We start from the raw sequence: 20,082 nt of genomic DNA, 5'->3' as shown, positions 1-20,082 counted from the left end.
AGAGAGCCTAGTACTTGGTTGTCGCTCCCAGAGCATAGGCCTAGACAATTTTATTCACTGGAACCTGCGTCTCTGTCCAGGCCTTGCTCCAACAAGACCATCTTCCAAATCCTCACCTCTGCCATTTTAGTGGTCAACCCCCACCAGCCAGGCACGTCCCTTTGATGCAGGACGTGGCAAAGGAAAAAGGAGAGGAATTAGGCATAATGTGGACAGAGAAGCCGGAGGTGAAGGGGTTCAGTCCGAGACAGGAACGAGGGGAAAAAAGCATCACCGGAAGCGGCAGAAATCAGGAGAAGCCAGTGAGAGACTAGGCGCTCGGCGCAAATCGGGTAACGAGTGGGTCCACAGGGAAGCCCGAATGTCCGGCCCTGGGTCGTCTAGGACGCGAAGGGGCTGCACGGTGAAGTCCCCTTTCAGCCTCCTCTCGCCACCTCCTCCCCAACTCGCCCAAGGGGGCCAGAATGGCACCGGCTTGCGGGGGCTTTTCGGAGCAGTCGAGTGGAAAATAGACTTTAACCCGCTTTGTAGCTGCAAGGGCGCCCGGAGCGCTCTACTGGACCAAGGCTCCCGGCATTCCGGCGGGCCGCTGCCAAGACCTGGCCTGGAGTCCCCGCAGAGTTGTAGAGTGTGTGGACCCCACTGCCCTTCGGGTCTCGAGAGGCCCAGCTCGGAGGTGAGCCCTCGGGCCGTGCTCCGGCCGGTAGGACTCACCCGGACAGCGACAAGAAAGCAGAATTCTCTTTGACCTCCTCCCAGCCATGCCTGAGCAAGTGCTGGGTCCGGACCCCCTAAACCAAAGCCCTCTTAGGCCACAGCATCCTAGAAGGCTGGGGTGGAAAGTTTACAGAATACAGGTTCTAATAGTCAACTGCCCTCTCGCTCTTCGGGCTTAGTGCATGCAATGGAAACTAGCCTAAGAAGTCGCGGTCGCAGGTGGAAGGGGAATGTCTAAGAGGCCAGGTTGCCTCTGTTACCAAAGGACCGCTGGCCTGTCCTCTTGAGAGGCAGGAGAGCAACAAGGCCAGCTCCAATTTAGGAAACCGTGACCCAAAGACCCCCTTTTGGCCTGGTCATGAAATACTGGAGCCCGAGATCGCACTGAGCTTGAGGACCGCGGTCCGGTGGGAGACAGGGGCCGCACGGGGGCCTGGTAAAACCTCTGCATTGGATGGAGCATTGCGAACTGCTGCGGGAGAGCTGCGGAGCGATGGATTCTTGCGGCTTCTTCCCGGACAGTGCGAACCTGGCCCCTGGTGAAAAGAATGCACGTCCCGTTTGAAGCGCTGTACCCCGAAATATCCAGACAACGCGAAATTTCAAGAACATGACCACGGCTTCACAATACTGCTCCTGAGGCCAGTGGTGGGTGAGCAGCGGGAGGGCTCCCTTAGGTTAGGCGAACGCGGAGCAGGTTCTCCAGAGTATCTAGGCTGGACCCCAAACACCCATCTTACGCTGGGATCCAAGTTCCTAAGAAATGAAACGATGTCCCAGGACGAAGGGAGTGGGTTCAACTGCGTTTCACTCTGGAAGAGTTGATGTTTTTTTTCCTCGAACCCAGTACTGCAGATGTCCCCTTCAGACCAGTCTGCCTTGGCAGCTAAAGGGCCGAGTCAGAAAATCAAGATGCAGAGCGGGGTGGGGTGGGGAGGGGAGACACTAGATCGAGTACCAATGTTCCAGTCCGGTTTTTGCCTCCGACTGGGGACCGCACCCCCACCCGCCATCCATCGCCCCGCCCCGCCCCGCCCCCCACCTTGGGGCAGGTGAGCGGCGGCCAATGGGCGAGCGCGGGGCAGGTGCCCGCTAACTCTCTCCAAGCAGAGCAGCAGCGGAGGCCCAGCCGGGCAGTGCTAGGAGGATCGCGGGCGGGGGTCGGTCGCGGCGTGACTTGTAAAGGAGAGAGCCAGGAGGACCGCAGAAGCGACTCACAGTAGCACACGCAGCCCGAGCCTGGGCGGTTGCCGAGAGCTGCCCACTGGGCCGCGGGTACCACGCTCCTGGCCGTGCGCAGTGGCTCAACTCGGTGCTAGGACTCTCGCACGCCCCTCGCCGCTCCGCGCCAGGCTCGCCCGCAAGGGCCGAGCGCGGGCGGGCGGGCGGGCGGGGGAGGTGAGGAGTGCGGGCGTGAGTGCATGTGCTGGGCTCCGTGCACACCCCGCAGGGCGGCAGCGCCAGCGCCAGGGAACCGAGCGCTTCCCAGAGCCCCGCTACCTCGCTCCGCTTCGGCGGCCGCGATCATGTTCCAGCCTGCGGCCAAGCGGGGTTTCACCATAGAATCCTTGGTGGCCAAGGATGGTGGCACGGGCGGGAGCCCTGGCAGTGGGGGCGCGGGCTCCCATCCGCTGGCAGTGGCAGCCTCAGAGGAACCCCTCAGGCCCACGGCACTCAACTACCCTCACCCCAGTGCGGCCGAGGCGGCTTTTGTGAGTGGCTTTCCGGCCGCTGCCGCCGCGGGCGCCGGTCGCTCGCTCTACGGAGGGCCCGAGCTTGTGTTCCCCGAGGCCATGAACCACCCGGCGCTGACGGTGCACCCGGCGCACCAGCTGGGCGCCTCCTCGCTGCAACCCCCTCACTCTTTCTTCGGCGCCCAGCATCGGGACCCTCTCCACTTCTACCCCTGGGTGCTTCGGAATCGCTTCTTCGGCCACCGCTTCCAGGGTGAGTGTCCATGCTGTGTCGTGACACGGGGACGCGGGAGAGGCTCGGTGCCACGGCGGGGTTGTTCAGAAGTTGTTGCGGACAAGGCTCGGGGATCAGCCTTGGCTGTGCGCAGGCGATTAGCTTGTGGTCTGTTGTGCTGGTCTCCCACCCGGGAAGTGAGGTTGGGACCTCCACGCTTTCAAAAAAAAAAAGAGGCTGGTTAGGACACAAGCCCAGGAGCATCCTAGGAGCTTTTTTTCTGACCCTCCTTTGGCCAACCTTAGTTTCCTTTACGACCAAACTGGTCCAATCCCTGAAAGTGCGGGGCCCTCCGCCCTTCCCGCGCCAGAGCTTTGAGCTGTGACCGTACTTCGCTCTCGTGGTCATCACAACTCTGGGCGCATCGGGGTAGGAGAAAGTCCACCTGCGTGCCCTGGTTCTGTGGGAAGCAGGGCAGTGTGGTGTGTTCACTCCGCTGTCTTGGGACATTTCTCAGCAACCTTGGTCACACTTCTCCAAGTCACTTGTGGCCTCTCGGACCTAAAGTGGGGAAGGCTTGCAATAAGCAAACAGGCTTTCTTCACCACTGACCTCCTCAGGGAGCCCACCCGGCTGCTAGACGCTCAGGACAGTCTTCTTGAGTGGGGGGCGGGGGAAGAGGGCTTTTAAGGTCATAGCTAGTCATAGTCCGCCAGGGTCTGCAACCACAGTTGGTTTGCTAATTAAGACCCCTCCAAACGCCTTACACACACACACACACACACACACACACACACACACACGCATCGCCAGTTATCTGACTTTTTTAAAGAAAAGAGAGTTGTGTTTATTGCAGTCCATTTTCTTCCTTGGATTTGTAGTTTTTCCTTTCATTAAGAAAAAAAAAAAAGATTGGCCTTGATACCTAAAGCAATTGCTTTAGTTTCCCACTTTGGTATAGAGTGGACCTCAGCCTTCTGAGTTTCCGTGGGTAAATTCAGGGTTTCGTGAAACAGCAGCAAAAAGAAGACAAGGTTGGCACTTTGACTCCAGGAACTACTTTGACAGCAAGCCAAGGCTACGTGGCCAGGCCAAGGTGAATCTGATATTTGATGCAATTATTAATATAATAAAAAGATTTTTGAAGCTTTAGCTGTAGTTGCTTGACTGCCTCGGAGAAAGCTGTTTGGAGAGGGAGGGCCTTGGTTTGTCAGACAATGACCCCTGTCTCACCTGGCCACCACATACTAACCGAGAAAATCCCGTTCATCCAATAACGTGATAACTTCAGCAAGCATTTAGGTAGGCAGATTTTTCTCCTCAAAGATTTTCCCAGGCGGGAAGGAAAACGCCTACTGTATTAGCTGCTTTAGCTAACATTTCCCACCACTTAACATCAATGCTTACTACTAAAATAAGGTTTTATTCAGATTTAGCTAATTACCCGCATCCCCGGTGGGCTCTATCTTCAGCTTCATGCCCACCGTCGGAGTTTTGAGTCTTAGAGATTGTGAGCCCACGGTTGAAGGGACCTGGGCTGGTGAAGGTTCAGGGGCCCTGGAGGAGAGGGTGTTGCCGGTTCCTAGCCTAGTTGAGACTAGGAATACTCAAGAGACTCAACATACTCAAGGTGCCTCCTGGATGGGACTTTCCCGCCCTTAGTCCGGAGTCTCAGGTCCTTCTCTCCACCTTTCGCACCTCTGGCCTCGAGCGCTGATCCCGCTCAACCCGGGCTGGTGGCGCCTTTTGAGAGATCCAGCTTTTGGGCTCGGAGATCCTCAGCCAACACATTCTCCGCAAAACCCTCTCGGAAATTTCCGCTGCTCCCTGAGCCATCGGTCCTAGCTGATACGATGTGGAGTTGCACAAACGGTGGGCTTTTTCTCTCCAGAACCGCGTCTCGACGCGGAGAAGGATTCCAGTGTGGCTGCGCTTGCGAACTCGCAAGTCCGATGGGCGCTGACCGACCCCTTCCAACTCCGAGACGCGGCGGCCCTGAAGCCTGCGTCCCCAAGACGCTACCTCCTCCAGATCCCGCCGGGCCTCGGAGCTAAAAACCGAGCCGTCCCAGGCCCTCCGGCGCCGCGTTTTCTAGAGAACCGGGTCTCCGCGATGCTCATTTCAGTCCCGTTTTGATGCAAGAAACGAAACCCTACCAGAACGAAAAGGAACCGTGTCCGCGTTCTGTGCGCAGCGATTTCGGGCAGCGCGAGCCGGTGGCGCCTGGAAGCCGCTTCTCCCCTAAGCAAAGAGGAGAAGTCGGGGTGCACGGTCAGGACCTCAGAGCTGGGGGCCAAATGGGAGGAACCCGCGAAGGTTGAGCGAGGTTGGCGTCGTTTGGTGATATTTCCCAGAGATCAGGAACTTTTTGGACTGGAGAGCTACGTCTGAAGGGGACTAAGAGAGACCCAGCCCTCCCAACCCGCTGCGGTTGTGGGTACTAGCTTCCAAGGGCGCCTTTGTTCAAGCAGGAGGAGGAGGGAAGAGGTTATCTTCACTTTACTGTCAACCTCTCCCGGCTCTAGCTCCAGGCCATTCCGCCCCGGGTGCGGGGCTCCAAGTCTTTAGCGAATGCGGCCTCTCCATCTGGGACTGGAGCTCCAGACCAGGGCGCTTCGGATTCTCGCTCCCGCTGCCTCCCGCAGCTTGCTTCTTAGAATCTCCGTTGCTAGCTCCCAGCCATCACCTTGCCGAGGCCTGCAGAGAGATGTGGGGATTTTCACATCTTAACTCCTAATTCCAGGGAAAGATGGGTTCATGTTCCTCCTATGGGTGTCTGAAACTGACACCCTCTGTCACAGCCTGAAATTGCTGAGTCCAAACAGGCTGCATCCCAGTCGAGCTTGTTCTGTTCTGTGGCCCAGTCAAGAACTGTGTAGACTCCCCTGGAAGTGGTAGGGAGGGGTGGACCCTTTCTCACAGGTCAAAGAAAGAAGCTCCCAGGTACACAGACACCTCACCACCCTTGTCTTTACCGAAACATGTAGCTATTGATTCATATCATCGGGTGTTTAGTTTAGTGCTAAACATCTTTCCCACTGGAAAAAGCTTTGGGTTTTTTAATCAAATAGCTTGTCATCGTTTATCAATATTTTGGCTAATTTTATAGCCTCCTGCTGCTTTCATAGTTGGGTCAGGAAGACTACGATTCAGCCCATGTATGTGGACACATACTGAGTACATGCTAACCACCACAACAGGACATTCAGTTTCCCTGAGCCAAGCAGGACCCGAGGACTGGAGGCAAAGAAGCATTTGGTGAGGACAGGCCTCACCCTGTGGGGTTTAAAAAAGACAGAGAGCACTCTCCTCCACCACTCAGGTGATGGATACACTCCCCACCAGCGGAGCTCCATCTCAGCTCCACACTTCCTGCACACCTCTTCATCCCACTTACTCAGACCTGTGTGCTCTTTCCATGCAGCTTTACAGCATGGAAATATAGGTTAGGCCAGCCAGCAACTGATACCAACCCTCGGAATGCTGAGACAGACAGGCCTGTCCCCGCAGCCCCCCTCTCTGGATCATTTGTCCACAGGGAACCCCAGTTGGGGCTTTACCTGGACTCTGAATAATGTGCGCTTTTGAAGCAGTTTATTTAATAAAGGCTTCCCATCCACATCTCTCACCTTTCCCGGGGACTTCCAGACTGGTCCTCACCCAAGACTTCGAGTCTTCTTATTCACTCCAAAAACAGGCTTTTCATTTTTTTCCCCTCTTACTCTCTCTGGGAGACTACCTCCTCTAACTGCCCTGCTTCTACCCAACTGAAACTCCTCTTTCTTCAATCGGGCCTGAGGATCCTAGGTTTGCTTTTACCACCAATGGCTTAGGGGGCAGATGTCCATCCTTCACTCCACAGTGACATCCCCTCATCCTGTTGTATAGTAATGCAGACCCAACCACTTGAAAGGGGCAGGTGACAGGAGGCCAATCCCAGACAACTGTGTTCCAAACAAGATTTCAGCAACCCAGGTGACTGGTGTAGGCCTCCAAAGCCTGGGAATAGCCAACCGGTAGAGGGATGCAGTTAGTCTCCCAGCTAAATTTTAACAAGGGCACCTCATGATGTGACTTTCACTTACATAGCTTTTCCAGAAAGGGGAGATTGCATCTGAATTGTCCAGATTACTGTCTTAAGAGCAAAGCAGTAGGTCCAATTGAGTCAACCTAGTAGCCATCTCTGAAGAAATTAATTGGATCAGTCAGTCTCAACAGCTAAATCTGTCAAAACATCCCATCTAGGACTCTGTGTTGTTGGGTCAGAGGAACTGATACAGGCCACTGTGTGAGAACCAGTGCGTGCTGGGTCTCAGGGTTTTTTTGAGTCCCTGAGAATGTGCAGCTGTGTGAGGGCTCAGTAGGGGGGTTTACCAAGCTGGAGCTGTGGGTAGAAGCCTGCTCTGGCTTTTACACTTCCTGACCACCACCCCAGTCTTACTCAGTCCTTTTCAGTGTAGGAGCAGAGTGTGGGAGCTTCGCCAAGGGACAGTCACACTCTGAAATCTTGTACAGTAATGGGAGGAAAAGACAAGGGGAAGCTGGAGTGTATATTTACACACAGCCATAGGGAAATGAATATATCTGTGTGTGTATATATATATATTGGGAGGACAGCGTCTAGATATTTTCTTCCATATTCTTTCAGCTCAGGACTACTCAGGGAGCGAGCAGGAGCCTTTCCCATGAGAACAGCTTCCACTCTCCCAGCCTTCGGTTAGGAGCCTGCCTTCCCAGTGTTTAAGGCCTGAGGAGAGAAGGGAGGGGCAGAAAGAAGTAGATTTGAGAACTCCAGGGTCTGTCTGCTTGCTGGACCTGGCTTGCTTTTACCTCCTGCGTGGTGGTGCCTAGTCCTGCTAGCAGGATATTTCAGCAGGCTGGTAGTAGCCTGAGCACTTAGCTGTAGGAGTACTTTAAGCATGCCTTAGGGTCTGTGGATGACTTCTAGTTATCTACTTATCAGTCTTGCTCTCCCCTCGCTACCTTTCTGACCCTCAGCCCTGTCCTCTCTATAGCTGGTCTAGGAAGAGGACACTTCAGGACTAGATAATTAAAAGTTAATCAGTCTTTGGGGTCCGGGTGGAGGTAGAGTTTCAGGGCGCAGGAAGAGGCCTAAGGGACTTCTGTCATCCCTTGGCCTTTCTGCTTCCCCTGGCAACGCTGAATTTGGGCCGGTAGGGCCTTCATCAGGCCTGGACTCGCCTCTTGGCTGAAGAGTTGATTCTGCTTGTCGTCCCCTGCGGGTAGCTCTGGAGTGTGGTTTCAGGGCAGCGGCAAGGGAAAAGGGAGAAGTGGAGGACGTGTCAGGATTGCAGAAGTGGCAGGGCGTTCGCGGCTGAGGCCTGCGACTCACCGAGCCCCTTCTCTCTGTCTGTACCTGCGCGTGCTGCTATCGCCTCTGGGCTGCAGCAAGCGACGTTCCCCAGGACGGGCTGCTTTTGCACGGGCCCTTCGCACGCAAGCCCAAGCGGATCCGCACGGCCTTCTCGCCCTCGCAGCTGCTGCGGCTGGAGCGAGCCTTCGAAAAGAATCACTACGTGGTGGGCGCCGAGCGGAAGCAGCTGGCTGGCAGCCTCAGCCTCTCCGAGACGCAGGTAAGCATGCCCCTGCTGCAGCCTCAGGGTGCCTGAGGTGGGCGGTTGGGTGCAGGGCTCCCTACCCCTCGGGTTCCAAAGGCCACCTGCAGCGTCGCATCCCCCCCCCCCAAACCTTTCTCTGTGCTTGCCCTGATAAGTTGCAGGAGTGTTTTGTAATGAGACAGGGTCTCACTATGTAGCCCAGGCTGGCCTCGGACTCGCAACAATCCTCCTCTCTCTGTCTCCTGCGTGCTGGAATCACATACATAAGCCAACTTGCCCAGCTTTCCCAGGTCTTATAATCAGCGCTAAGGATCCCACCAGAAGCGTAGTAGATGGAATTTGATCCGCAGTGCGCCCAGGCCACGAAGATCTCTAGCCCGTCTCTTGCCTAAATGACACAGCACCCACAAGTCTGCGCGTGTGTGTTTGGGGACGGCGGGGGTGGGGTGGGGTGGGGGGTGGTGATCGGTCTTCTCTGCCCTGCCTGCGCTGATGTTAGTAAGCAAAGCGGGTTAGACCTCAGCTGACCTTCAGCACCTGTGGTGTGTGGACAAAGAAAGCCAGTGTCAGCTTCACAACAGAAGGAATGAGCTAGTAGAGGTCAGCTCCTTAACTGGAGTGTGAGAGTGACCTTGATCCCCACGCGGGCCATCATCAGCTAGGGCTCTGAGGACTGTGGCATGTTCGCTGTTCACCATAAAGCCATAAGCCTCTGAAAGTGTCTTGGTAACTGAGACAGTAGACTAAGGATGCAGGGCTCCTGAGTAGGAGAGGGAGTGAACTGCAGGGGGGGGGGAGGCTTGAATGGGGGGACATTACAATTCCCAGGTAGCATTTAGTAATTTATTATTTAAGGAAAAACATTAAAGAAGTCTAGAGAACGTCTAGGGGGGCAAGCGTGGGGTTTTATTTATTTATTTGTAAGAACCTCGTCATATATGAACACCGGGTGGAAGTGCCATCAAATGCTTGGTCCACTCCTGTGTACAAGGACTGAAGCAGCTGAGGGACTCTCACCCCAGCTGGTGTACTGGACTGTTTTCCGGTTTAGGCCTTCGGACCCTGCCAGCTCCCAGAGCTCAGCTCCTTCTCTGCTGGTACTGAACCTTCTGCTGCTCTTCCCTCCCATTCTCCCCCTGCTATACAATTCTCAACCACCCCTCTTCAGGTAGGGGGTCTGCCTGTGCCCTCCCATTAGCTTCTGGGGTAACATGGGGCAGACAGAGCCCCTAGATGCACCCCAGGCTCCCTATACTGATCTCACCCACTGGTCTTGGCATTTTGATTACAATATCTGCAACCCCCTATAATAGTTGAAGCAGGACCTCCTTCCAGGGTACCACAGGACTGGAGAACCTGTAGGTCCTCAGGGGTTGCTCATTGACAGCTCTAACTGAAAAAAAAAAATCTTACAAAGCAACAGAGTTAATTTTAAAAACTATTTTAAAGAAAGCAATGTTTAAAAAATAAGCTAATAAAATAACACCTCTTTTCCCTCCTGGCAAACAGTGCTTTACAATTATTGTTTAAAACAAGGTGTCAGCTTAAGAATGGTGTTTATAATTAACTTCATGTAAAAAGTAATATTTATTAAATGTTAATTGCAGAAATGTAAGAAAACAAAACAGTTTATAATTCTACCACCCACAGATTAGCACTTGTTGAAATCATGTCATTGTTTTTAAACTTTCCATTTTTTAGCACAGTGAGAGCATGTTTAATTTTCTTTCAAACTGAATCTAGCTTCCTGTCAATTTTAGCTTCTAACAATGCCAGTTCATACAGGCTGGTTGCTGCTTTCGTTTTTATTATGGGACATTTCAGACATACATTTAGAACAAAACCAAAGAGAATTTCTAGCCCTGCTAACCATCAGGATTCTTAGTTAATCCTGTTTCTTCAGGAATGAAGTTCTTTTTACATACAGAACAACAACCCCTCCCATCACAGAACTACCTTCCTTGTAGCCTTGTCTCTCCAGGTAAGGATGCTGAGGGGAGAGGTGGACCAGCAGACTACCCAAGTTAGCAGATGTGACTGAATGCCTAGCTGCCTGCTGTGTACAATGGGCAAGTTGCTTAACCTCCCTCAGCTGTTTCTTCATCTGGAAAAAGTTATTTGAGGATTAGAGGTATCTTACATGAACTCAAGTAACATCCATTCCCATTCTTTGTCAGGTCCATTCTCTTTGCTTAAAGTAGTATGTCAAATAGTAGCATAATAAAGGCCTTGCCTAGGTGTCCCCTAGGCCAACATTCTTCCTGCCACATTCAATATGCATCGTCAGAGCTACCTTTCTGTTGCCCTTGAAACTTACTGTTTGGACACATGCTGTATAATTAGCCATCCATCTCTCAGATTTCGACATGCAAACTTACCTGTCAAGTATCTGTTACTCCAGTCAGCTCCCTGCTATGTGTTTCTAACATGATACCTACATTTGTCAGGCCTCTGTGCTCTGCCTCGCATATGTAACTGTCTTTTATCTAGCAACTTGTATCTGTCTGCACTCATTAAACTCTCTCCCCAAATTGGTAAATGTTTTCTCCAAATTAGATGCTTTTCTTTCTAACAATAACCTCCATGTACCCATCTGTTGATTATCTCGTCCATTTTGTCCTCTGTATGTCTACCATCCATCTTTAGAGAGCTATTGGCAACTAACAATGTCTTCATACACCTGCCGATGATTACCCATCATCTTGTCAACTCAGCTCTGGCTCAAACTTCTCTCCAGGCTTCAGTCGTCACATTGCTGTGGCTGAATGAAATAATGCCAGAGTCGTCTCCAGCCTTGAATTTGTGAGGCTTATCCATCCATTTTCTATTTCTGACTTTTCTGTATTTGTGTGTGTGTGTGTGTGTGTGCACGTGTGTGTGTGTGTGTGTGTGTGTGTGTGTGTGTGTGAGAGAGAGAGAGAGAGAGAGAGAGAGAGATCCCTCCTCCATGTTCCCAGAACTCACAGTGTCTCCCTTCCCTTTCCTAATATGCATCACATTTTGCTGTTATGACTTAATTATCTGTCATGGCCATATGTCATTCTGTAGATCAGCTGCATCCATCTCTCAGCTCTTAAAATACAGAGATACCCAGGAGATGCTCTTAGGACATCCAAGATGTAGTCCAAGGGAGGAACATTTTCCAACAGCTCCCTGAGTAATTATGGTGAACAATAGGTCTGAGCATCTTGATTGTGGGAAGCAGAGGTCATGCTTATTTCCTTCATAGGATCCAGCACAGTGCCCAGCATGGAGTAGATATTCAGTGAATGTGTACTGAATAAAGGCCAGGCATGGGGCTGGAAAGATGGCTCAGTGCTTCCAGAGGGCTGAGGTTCAATTTTAAGACCCACATGGCATCTCACAACCATCTATAACTCCAATTCCAATAGATCTAACACCCTCTTCTGGCCTCTATGGGCATTGCATGCTTGTGGTACACATATACATGCAGGCAAAACATTCAAACACATAATTTATTTATTTATTTATTTATTTATTTATTTATTTATTTATTTATTTGGTTTTTCGAGACAGGGTTTCTCCATGTAGCTTTGCGCCTTTCCTGGGACTCACTTGGTAGCCCAGGCTGGCCTTGAACTCACGGAGATCCGCCTGGCTCTGCCTCCCGAGTGCTGGGATTAAAGGTGTGCGCCACCACCACCCGGCAGGGGGTTGTTATTTTTTAAAAATAAATTTTTTCAGCTAGGCAGACTAGTGTATGCCTATAATCCCAACACTTGGGAGGTGGAACCAGGAGGCTCAGAAGCTCAAGGTCATCCTGAGCTATATTAAAGCCATCCTGGTCTATGTGAGACTCTATCTCAAATCAGCAAATAAAACACCTGTACTAACTGAGCAGGCACATTGTTTTAATCCCCCACACGCAGCCAGGTTTTTTCAGTTACTCCTTTGCTCTCTGCCTTGGCTGTTCCCGCACAATTTTTTCCCTCCAGTTGTCCACTCATACTGTCCTAGCGGATTGTTGGTTTTGGTGGTACAAAGGCAGTCTATGGATAAGTCTGAGATGAGGAGCTCTGTGTTGGCAGAGCTCCAGCTTGAGGTGTTGGGAGGTGGGTAGCCTGAGCTACCTGGTGCAGAGCTGTATAGCTTAGGTAGGAGTGGTGTTCATGCTGGGATGACCCATGAGGTGCTCTGTCCAAGAGATGGAAAGATGGACCCCGGGATGCAGACAGTTCTCCCTTTTGTGTTATACTTATTTGCTTCTCACTGCTGGGCTGCAGCCTTGGGGTATGACCAGGAAGGTACTCATCTAAGCTTGCATCCATGTGGCTGCTTGGCAAATCTAGACCTGGGTCAGATCAGCACCTCTAACACCATGAGGATATGTGCTCACCATATGAGATGCCTCCAGGCTGACTTCCATGGACACCAAAACGTCGGCCAGTGCATCCAGTACCCATCAGATGTTGGTGGGCAGGACACATGGGAATGAGTGCTGTCCCTGGCTAACCTAAGTGTTCCAGTGACCCCTAGAATAGACCAGCAGTGTCTGGCTTTTACTTTTGCTGAGCTGTGAGGGAAAAGGCAGGAATATGGTCTTGGGCCTTGGAGAATTTTCACCTAATGGTGGAGGCTAAATGCAATGCTACATACCTGCAGGTCAAGCATAGAGTAAGCAACCCGAGTCCTCTTGAAGTCACAGCTCAGGCTGAGGGGGATCAGAGGAGACCAGATAGGTGGGAGGTTCTCAGCAGGCTTCTGGCCTGGAAGGTTTGGATTATAAGTGGGAGGAGAGGAAGGCAAGGATTTGAAGCGGGCAAATTAAAATGGAGATAGAGATGTCAAAACCAGATGCCATCTTGGGGCTTGAGAGCAGGGAGGGAGAGAGATCTTGGGAGGCTTTATCTACCTATGGGTTTTCCTCACAGATATTTGGGGTGGGTGCTTCCTGCCATGGAATGTTCTGCCCTTGGAGGGATAGGTAAGAGGGAGATATCCAAGTGACTTAAATTTTAGAGAAAAGTCAAAAAACCTTTGCCATGAACTCACTGTGGCTCTGGGATGACACATCCTTTCTCCTAAGTCTTGGCTCAAGTGTTTCCATATTCCTGATAGTCTAGAAGACCCATGTGGTGGGTGGGGCGCAGAGAAGCTAAGCGAGGTGAGAGTGCTTCTCTGAGGTGCTGGGACAGGAACACAGACCTGAGGGGTAGGTGAGTTAGCAGAGTGAGGGTGAGGATCCAGGATGCCTGGAGGGAGCAGGACACAAGATGGCTTAGGAGGAGAGAGGGTTACAGCTAGCGGACAAGTTGGAGGTGACCTCAGCTTGGGGGAGTGAGGGTTGAGCTGACTCTGGGCATAGGAAGGCCGACATGATCAAAAGATAAGACACGGATTCCCAAGAGAGGGCAGGGAAGAGAGCAGGCTGGAGCGTGGTTTGATTGATGTCGCCAAGCTGCTGTCTATTCTAAGGACTTTCTGTGTCTGAGACCGACAGACTAAGAAGACATGCTTAAATTAAAACAGAGGAGAGCACAGTAGACCATAAGGAGAACTTCCCATGTCAGAGTTACAAGATCTTGACAGGGACGTTTGGACGTCCTGAAGACAGGACAGGGTCTTCTCTGGACAGTGTACGGCACCTGGAGCTGAAAGGCTGAGATTAGAGGAGGGGCAAGAAAGCTGGGGTGAGCCCTCCTTTGTTCAAGACAGCAGACCACTCCGAAGTGAAGTGTGGTGAGCTCTGAAACACTAACAGCAGCTGTTTTCCACATACTTGTAAGCTCACTGTCCATCGGGCACGTATTCACGCACGCATGTCTGTCTTCACCATAACGTACAGTCCTCGGAGGAAGTGGTCTGTTGGTCCATCCAGAGCAGCTTCTTGTTCTTCATCCCACATGACTCGAGATGAGCATTGCCCTCTCTACAACGGGTCCAGCAAGTAGTTAATCCACTCTCTTCCTTGTGCTCTTCCTGGTTTCAAGTCTCCTGTGTACAAATTTGTCCTATCTAGTTTAGTTTTATTTCTGTTGCCGCTACTAAAATATCCTGACCAAAAAAAACTTAAGGGAGGAAAGAGTTTATTAATTCCAGTCCATCACTGAAGGAAGTCAAGTCAGGAAGTCAAGGCAAGTACTTGAAGGTAGTAGGCCCGCTGGCTATTTCACACAGGTCGCCTTTGACCAAGGAACTCACTTCACAGCCAAAGGGGTGCATCAGGAACCATGGAGGATGTTGCTTGATGGATGGCAGGAAGGTTTATGCTCAGCTAACTTTCTTATACAGTTCAAGACCACCTGTCCAGGGAATGGCTCGGCCACAATGGGCTGGGTCTTCCTACATTAATCATCAAGGGAATTTCCCACAGACATGGCCACAGGCGAATCTGATTTAGGCAAGTCCTCAACTGAGATTATCTTCTCAGAAAATTCTAGGGTGTGTTGAGGTGGCCGTAGAAGCTAACCAAACAGTTTGGTTTCTCCCAAAACAATTAATACAGAATTAAGAATTGAAGGGTTGGGGATTTAGCTTGACGGTAGAGTGCTTGCCTAGCAAGCACAAGGCCCTGGGTTCGATCCTCAGCTCAAAAAAAAAAACAAAAAACAAAAAACAAAAAACAAAACAAAACAAAACAAAAAAAAACTTTAGCCAGGCGGTGGTGGCGCATGCCTTTAATCCCAGCACTTAGGAGGCAGAGCCAGGCAGATCTCTGTGAGTTCGAGGCCAGCCTGGTCTACAGAGCAAGATCCAGGAAAGGTACAAAGCTACACAGAGAAACCCTGTCTCGAAAAACCAAAAAAAAAAAAAAAAAAAAAAAAAAAAAAAAAAAAAAAAGAATTGATGCTCAGGCCAGCTTGGTCTACATAGGGAGTTCTAGATCAGCCAGAGCCACATAGTGAGACCCTGTCTTGACAACCAAAACCAAAACCAAAACTAAATAAAAGCAACCCTCCCCCAACAAAAAAAACAAAAAACCCTCTTGCAAAAGCATGTCCACTAAAGGACTCTGCATTTTAGCACTTAGCACTGCCCCAGCCCCTTTTTGGATTCGTTCTAGGCCTCTTCTGATGGTTCCTCCCATTTTCCAGATCTGTCCCTGGTACCACTTGCCTACAGTACAAGGCTGGGTCACTCCACCCCTGTCCAACTGGATGGCCACACCTGGACAGGGCTCTGGGCCTTGGGCCTTAACTCCAAAGCCAGAAGAAGACACTGCTTTGTCTCCCTGGAGTCCAGGAATGCCTGAGCAGGCTCTTGAAGGCCAAGTGAGAGTCCTAGGTTACATAATCCAGCCCCAAATGGGGAGTCTCAGAAGGGTCTAGCTGGCTTCACTACGAAATTGGGAGATACTCAGTGAAGTGGGAATTCAGGAGACCACAGGAGCTTCTCCCTCAAACAACCGGGGTCAAGTTGGATGGGTGGGGCCTCCAGCCAACGTCCCACACATGTCTTTGGGGCTAAGAGAGGTAAATAGTATTGATGCTGGGTGGAGAGAATATATTGACAGGTATGGCCTTCTGCAACTGGTTCTCATGGAGCTAGTAGCCACACTATGTGATCTGCCTTCCTTACAGGGCCTCTGCCCTCTAGCAAAGGGGCTGACCCCAGGGTCGCCTAACTGGGTTAGGTTATAGGGTGTCACCGTCATCTCCTATTACCCTGGCAAGTCAGTTCCTTTCTTTATATTTAATCTGGGGGTGGAGGTGGGGGGAAAGAACTCTTGATATCAGTAATGGGCTAAAGAAAATTCAGAAGAGTTAAGGGAACAGACAAAAGCCACTGGTGGTTTGGGTCCGTTCCCTTCTGTTCTTCCTCGCCCATGCATAGATATTTGTCTCCCAGGGCTGTGAGTACACTGTACCAACACTGTTCGTCCTGGCTTTTGTACTATTATGGAGTCACAACTGTCCCTGTTATTACAGGCTTTAGAAACAGCGTCTGGATACCCAGCCCAGGGCTGTTCTGCAGAAAACAGCCAGGCTGCCTAAGAAGAGGCCTATGCCCTGGTTTCTAGAGAGGGAGCGAGCTGCTTTCTTGTCCCCAGTGTTGTTTCTGAAATAGGGACTCATGTCATCAAGGCTGGCCTCAAAGTCACTACAGAGCTGAGGATGACCTTCAGTCCCTACCTTCCACGTGCTGGGACTATGGACATCGCCATCACCTCTAGCTTGTGTGGTCCTGGGGCTAGAACACAGGGTTTGGTGCATGCTGGGCAAGTATTCTACCAACTGAAGACTGGTGACTTTAATTCTTTTTGGAAAAAAAAAATAGTTGGGATCCTCTTTCATGTGATGTGCCAGGCCTGAAGCTGTGTCCTGGGCTTCTGCTCTGCCATGGACACTTTTCTTCGTTGGAAGAGAGTTGTCAGGCAAGGGTAGCATGCTAGGTCTGTCCCCCTAGAGGACACTGTAATCATGAGTCTCCAGAAGGAAACTTGAGGATGGGGCAAGGGAGAGGGGTGCAGAAAGTGACTTCTGTCTCTGGGTGCTGTCCATGGCCACCTGAAACCGCTTGCATCCAGCCCACTTGGACTTGTCGGATGTGACATCCTGTATCCAGACCTGAGTCATACACAGGAGGCAGGGTAAGCTCATCCACCCACTGGATGGCACAGTCACAGTGTGCTCTGGGGTGGAGGGCAGGAGCTGGGCTGACTGCCAGTGGTGTGCTGAGAACCATCCGGGGCCTAAGTGGGCATGGAATCCAGAAGTCCTGAGCTCAGAGCACCCAATAACCTTTCCTGTCTACCTGAAGAGAGGTATACAGGCTACAAGTCTGATCCCTGCCTTGGATAGGAGGGAAGGAGTCCCTCTCTCTAACTTCATCCCCCAAGGCCAGGAGCCAGTTGCTCCCTGGACCAGCTTCCTTGCCTCGTGCTGGTGGCATTTGGAGCACTGAGAGTCAGTGTTCCCACCACCAACCTAGCGGCAGGACAGATGGCTCAGTGGAGGCCTTTTGCTGGGGTTGTGAGAAGAACCTGGGAGGGCCTCCATGACAGAGAGGAAGGGTGTGTGAGGTTGGCACATCCTAGGCATGAAACCATCCTACGGCCAGGATGCCAGTCCCACCGCTGGCTGCCACTGCCTGCCTTCACAGCTGTGTGTGCTTGTCCCCAAGGGCTGCCTCCAGCCCAGCCCTGGGTTCTAGACCCCCTTTCCGCAATCACTGCAGTTGCCAGAATTGTTCACCACCACCACCACCACGGTACACAAACAACTCACCAATGTTGTCTGCACAGCCGCAGCAGGCAGCCCCTGCTTGCTTTAACCATGCTGATATTCCCAGGAAAACCTCAGGACTTGCCATTCCATTCCCCACAACCCCTACCCAGAGGATCCACTGGCACAGGAGACCAGGAGGTGCCTTGGAGCAACAAGGGTTTCCAAAAGCATCTCTCCTGTGGGTGAGGGATGTAAGACCATAGGAGAGAAGAGACTTAGCTGAGGAGGGTACCCCAATTTCTTCTGCTAGCACCGAGAAGGATTTGGGCTTGGCTGGTGCTCAAGGCCAAGTGAAGAGATGTACAGTCAAAGTGGGTGGGCTCATGCTTCTTCCATGGTGTGGAAGTGCTGAGGGTGTGTGGGGAGTCACTCATGGGAGGATGTGCGAGCTGTGTTGTGGACACCCAGTAATGCTGGGAGAGGAGGAGGAAGGAGGACTGATTGGAGCTGGGAGAGGAGGAAGATGGTAGAGATGGGACTAAATGGGGGCTTCCTGGAGATGCCTAGAACCACAGGCCTGTTCCTATCATCACAGAAGATGCTTGTCCAGCTGCGCAAGCCTCACCCTCCTTCTTACAGAGACTCCCACTGCCTGGCACGGAAGTGGAGACTCTCTGTGTTCAAATAGGCGCTCAGTTCTCTCCTCCAATATTTCTTCTGGCTGTTGTGTGACCTGTGGCATCTAGATGGGCCACAAGGGCCAGTTCTGTTGGACCGGGAGGTGCAGAGTTGACCCTGTGTATAGGGGTATGGCCTCAGACAAAACTCTCCCCGTATTTGTCTGTCCAAGGAAGTCAGAGGTTCATGGGTGAATTTCAGACTGCTCCAAGGAGCTGGTACCTGAGGGACAAGGGTTCCCCACCACACAGCTCTGGCCTGCACAGTTCTACTTCTGAAGTGGGTAGGAAAATTTCACAGTACTGCTAGGACAGGGTTCCAGGATGAATAAGGCTGACAGATGACAGCATGTGAGTTTTCAGTATCCATTAATGGTTCTGGAATCTTAGATGTAGTCTGGCTGTCACAGGCCATGTTCTTCCAACTCCAGGTTATGAAGCCTTGTCTGTCTCTGTGCGGCATTGTGGGACCAGCACAGGAGATGGAGTGTGCTTCGGGCCCTCTGGGGGTGACCACTTCTTCTCTGGATATTGGCAGAGTTCTCTGCTGTCTGCTGGCTGTGGCGGCAGGGACCGGGAGGCTCGGCAGCCACACCCCCTCCTTTGTCTTTATTGGTGAGAGGTCGGGAAACTGCCCTCGTCTCTGGCCCAGTCCTTTCCCAGCCCTCCTCACTTGCATCTGAAGAGCAGTCCTCCAGACCTGTCAGGTCGCAGATGCCTGGAAGAGATGCCTGTGTAGCCTCAGTTTCCCCATCTGACTCCCAGGTTAGCTGGAGTGTGGAGGCCATCTCGGCTGCTTTGGGTGTTTCTTACCTGTGCCCCTCCCTCCCTCCCGGCCCAGGTGAAGGTGTGGTTCCAGAATCGGAGGACAAAATACAAACGGCAGAAGCTGGAGGAGGAAGGGCCTGAGTCCGAACAGAAGAAGAAAGGTTCTCACCATATCAACCGGTGGCGTATCGCCACGAAGCAGGCCAACGGGGAGGACATTGATGTCACCTCTAATGACTAGGGGAACAATCATGAGCCCACACGGGCAGAGTATTGCTTGCTGCTGGCCAGGGCCCCAGGGGGCCCAAGCTGGACTCTGGCCAGTCCCTAGCCAGGCTGCAGGGAGGCCTCGAGTCACGGCCCCACAGGGCTTGGAGCCTGGGGCCATCACTGTCAGAGGGACAAGAAAATGGGCTGGCTGAGGCCTGGGACTGCTCAGCCTTCTGGTGGAGAGCCTGCTGCTTGGGTGGGCCACCCATCACTGCAGCCTTCCAGCTGCTCTCCATGTCTCTTTCTGTCTTAGTTTTGAGACCTTCTGTTTTAATTTATTTTCCAGGTACCTGCTATAGTTCTTAGTGATCCTCTCATGTCCCCTTCCCTATGGGAATAATAAAACAATCTCTCTCTTAACGACACAGCCATCCATCTTCAACTGTAGAGTCTGGGCTGGTGAGTTTCATTCTCAGCGCAGTGGGGGCTGATCAGCAAGGGTGCTCAGGGCCCGGGAACTTGAAGGGAAGCCTCGGTTGGGTCTTTCCGAACTCATGGAGGGTTAGGACGGCAGAGATTCCTTGCACATACAGACTCTAGTGGCTTCTCAAGCTGAGGAGAATCCAGAGGAAGGAGTCCTGGGGATGGGTTAAGGAGATTCCAAGTCCAGGCCCCACACAGATGTGTGCCTGTCCTGAAGAACCTGAGGCAGCTTTTGTTTGTTTGGTTGGTTTTTGTTTGTTTGTTTGTTTGTTGTTTTTAGATACAAGCTCTTACTCTGTTGCCCAAACTGGCTTCCTAGTCACACCAATCCCCTGCCTCAGCCTTCTGAGTGCTGGACTGTAATATGAGCCACCACACCTGGTGTTCATGGGCTTGATGGTGAGCTTGGCTTGCAGGGGTCGTCAACAAAGGAAGGCAAGGCAGGTCCAGTGACTCTTGTCCTTCTGCCCTTTAGTTGGTCTATTTGTCCTTCCCCCGTAACACATTTTCCTCCATCCTGGAGAACTTCCAACTGTCTTGTCCCCAACCAACACCCAGGCCCGCCTCTACTTCACCTCCCATGAGCTCCCCAGCCGCCCATTCTAGCACTCT

At 52.0% G+C, this 20,082-nt stretch overlaps 1 protein-coding gene across 2 annotated transcripts; it reads left to right on the top strand.

Moving 5' to 3' along the window:
• Positions 1–2,138: 2,138 nt before the first annotated feature.
• On the top strand, positions 2,139–19,018 carry Emx1 (empty spiracles homeobox 1). 2 transcript variants are annotated; one of them, XM_059256764.1, is made up of 3 exons: positions 2,139–2,664; positions 8,035–8,219; positions 18,851–19,018. In XM_059256764.1, the coding sequence occupies exons 1-3, from the start codon at positions 2,139–2,141 to the stop codon at positions 19,016–19,018; spliced, it is 879 nt and encodes a 292-aa protein (XP_059112747.1). The 2 variants fall into 2 exon arrangements, with proteins under 2 accessions (XP_059112747.1, XP_059112748.1); XM_059256765.1 differs by having other exon boundaries at positions 2,244–2,668; positions 8,039–8,219.
• The last annotated feature ends 1,064 nt before the right edge of the window (positions 19,019–20,082 follow it).

Source organism: Peromyscus eremicus, chromosome 3, assembly GCF_949786415.1.
Source record: "Peromyscus eremicus chromosome 3, PerEre_H2_v1, whole genome shotgun sequence".
NCBI classification, from domain to species: Eukaryota; Metazoa; Chordata; class Mammalia; order Rodentia; family Cricetidae; genus Peromyscus; species Peromyscus eremicus.
Note: the sequence above shows the minus strand (reverse complement) of the source record. Positions and strands in the feature narration are given on the sequence as shown.

What these genes read in the sequence shown, in the direction of transcription:
- Emx1 (XM_059256764.1), top strand. Translation starts at nt 2,139, where the DNA reads ATGTGCTGGGCTCCGTGCACACCCCGCAGGGCGGCAGCGCCAGCGCCA. An exon ending in CTTCGGCCACCGCTTCCAGG is followed by an intron (nt 2,665 to 8,034) that starts GTGAGTGTCCAT and finishes TCTGGGCTGCAG; the next exon opens with CAAGCGACGTTCCCCAGGAC. An exon ending in TCAGCCTCTCCGAGACGCAG is followed by an intron (nt 8,220 to 18,850) that starts GTAAGCATGCCC and finishes CTCCCGGCCCAG; the next exon opens with GTGAAGGTGTGGTTCCAGAA.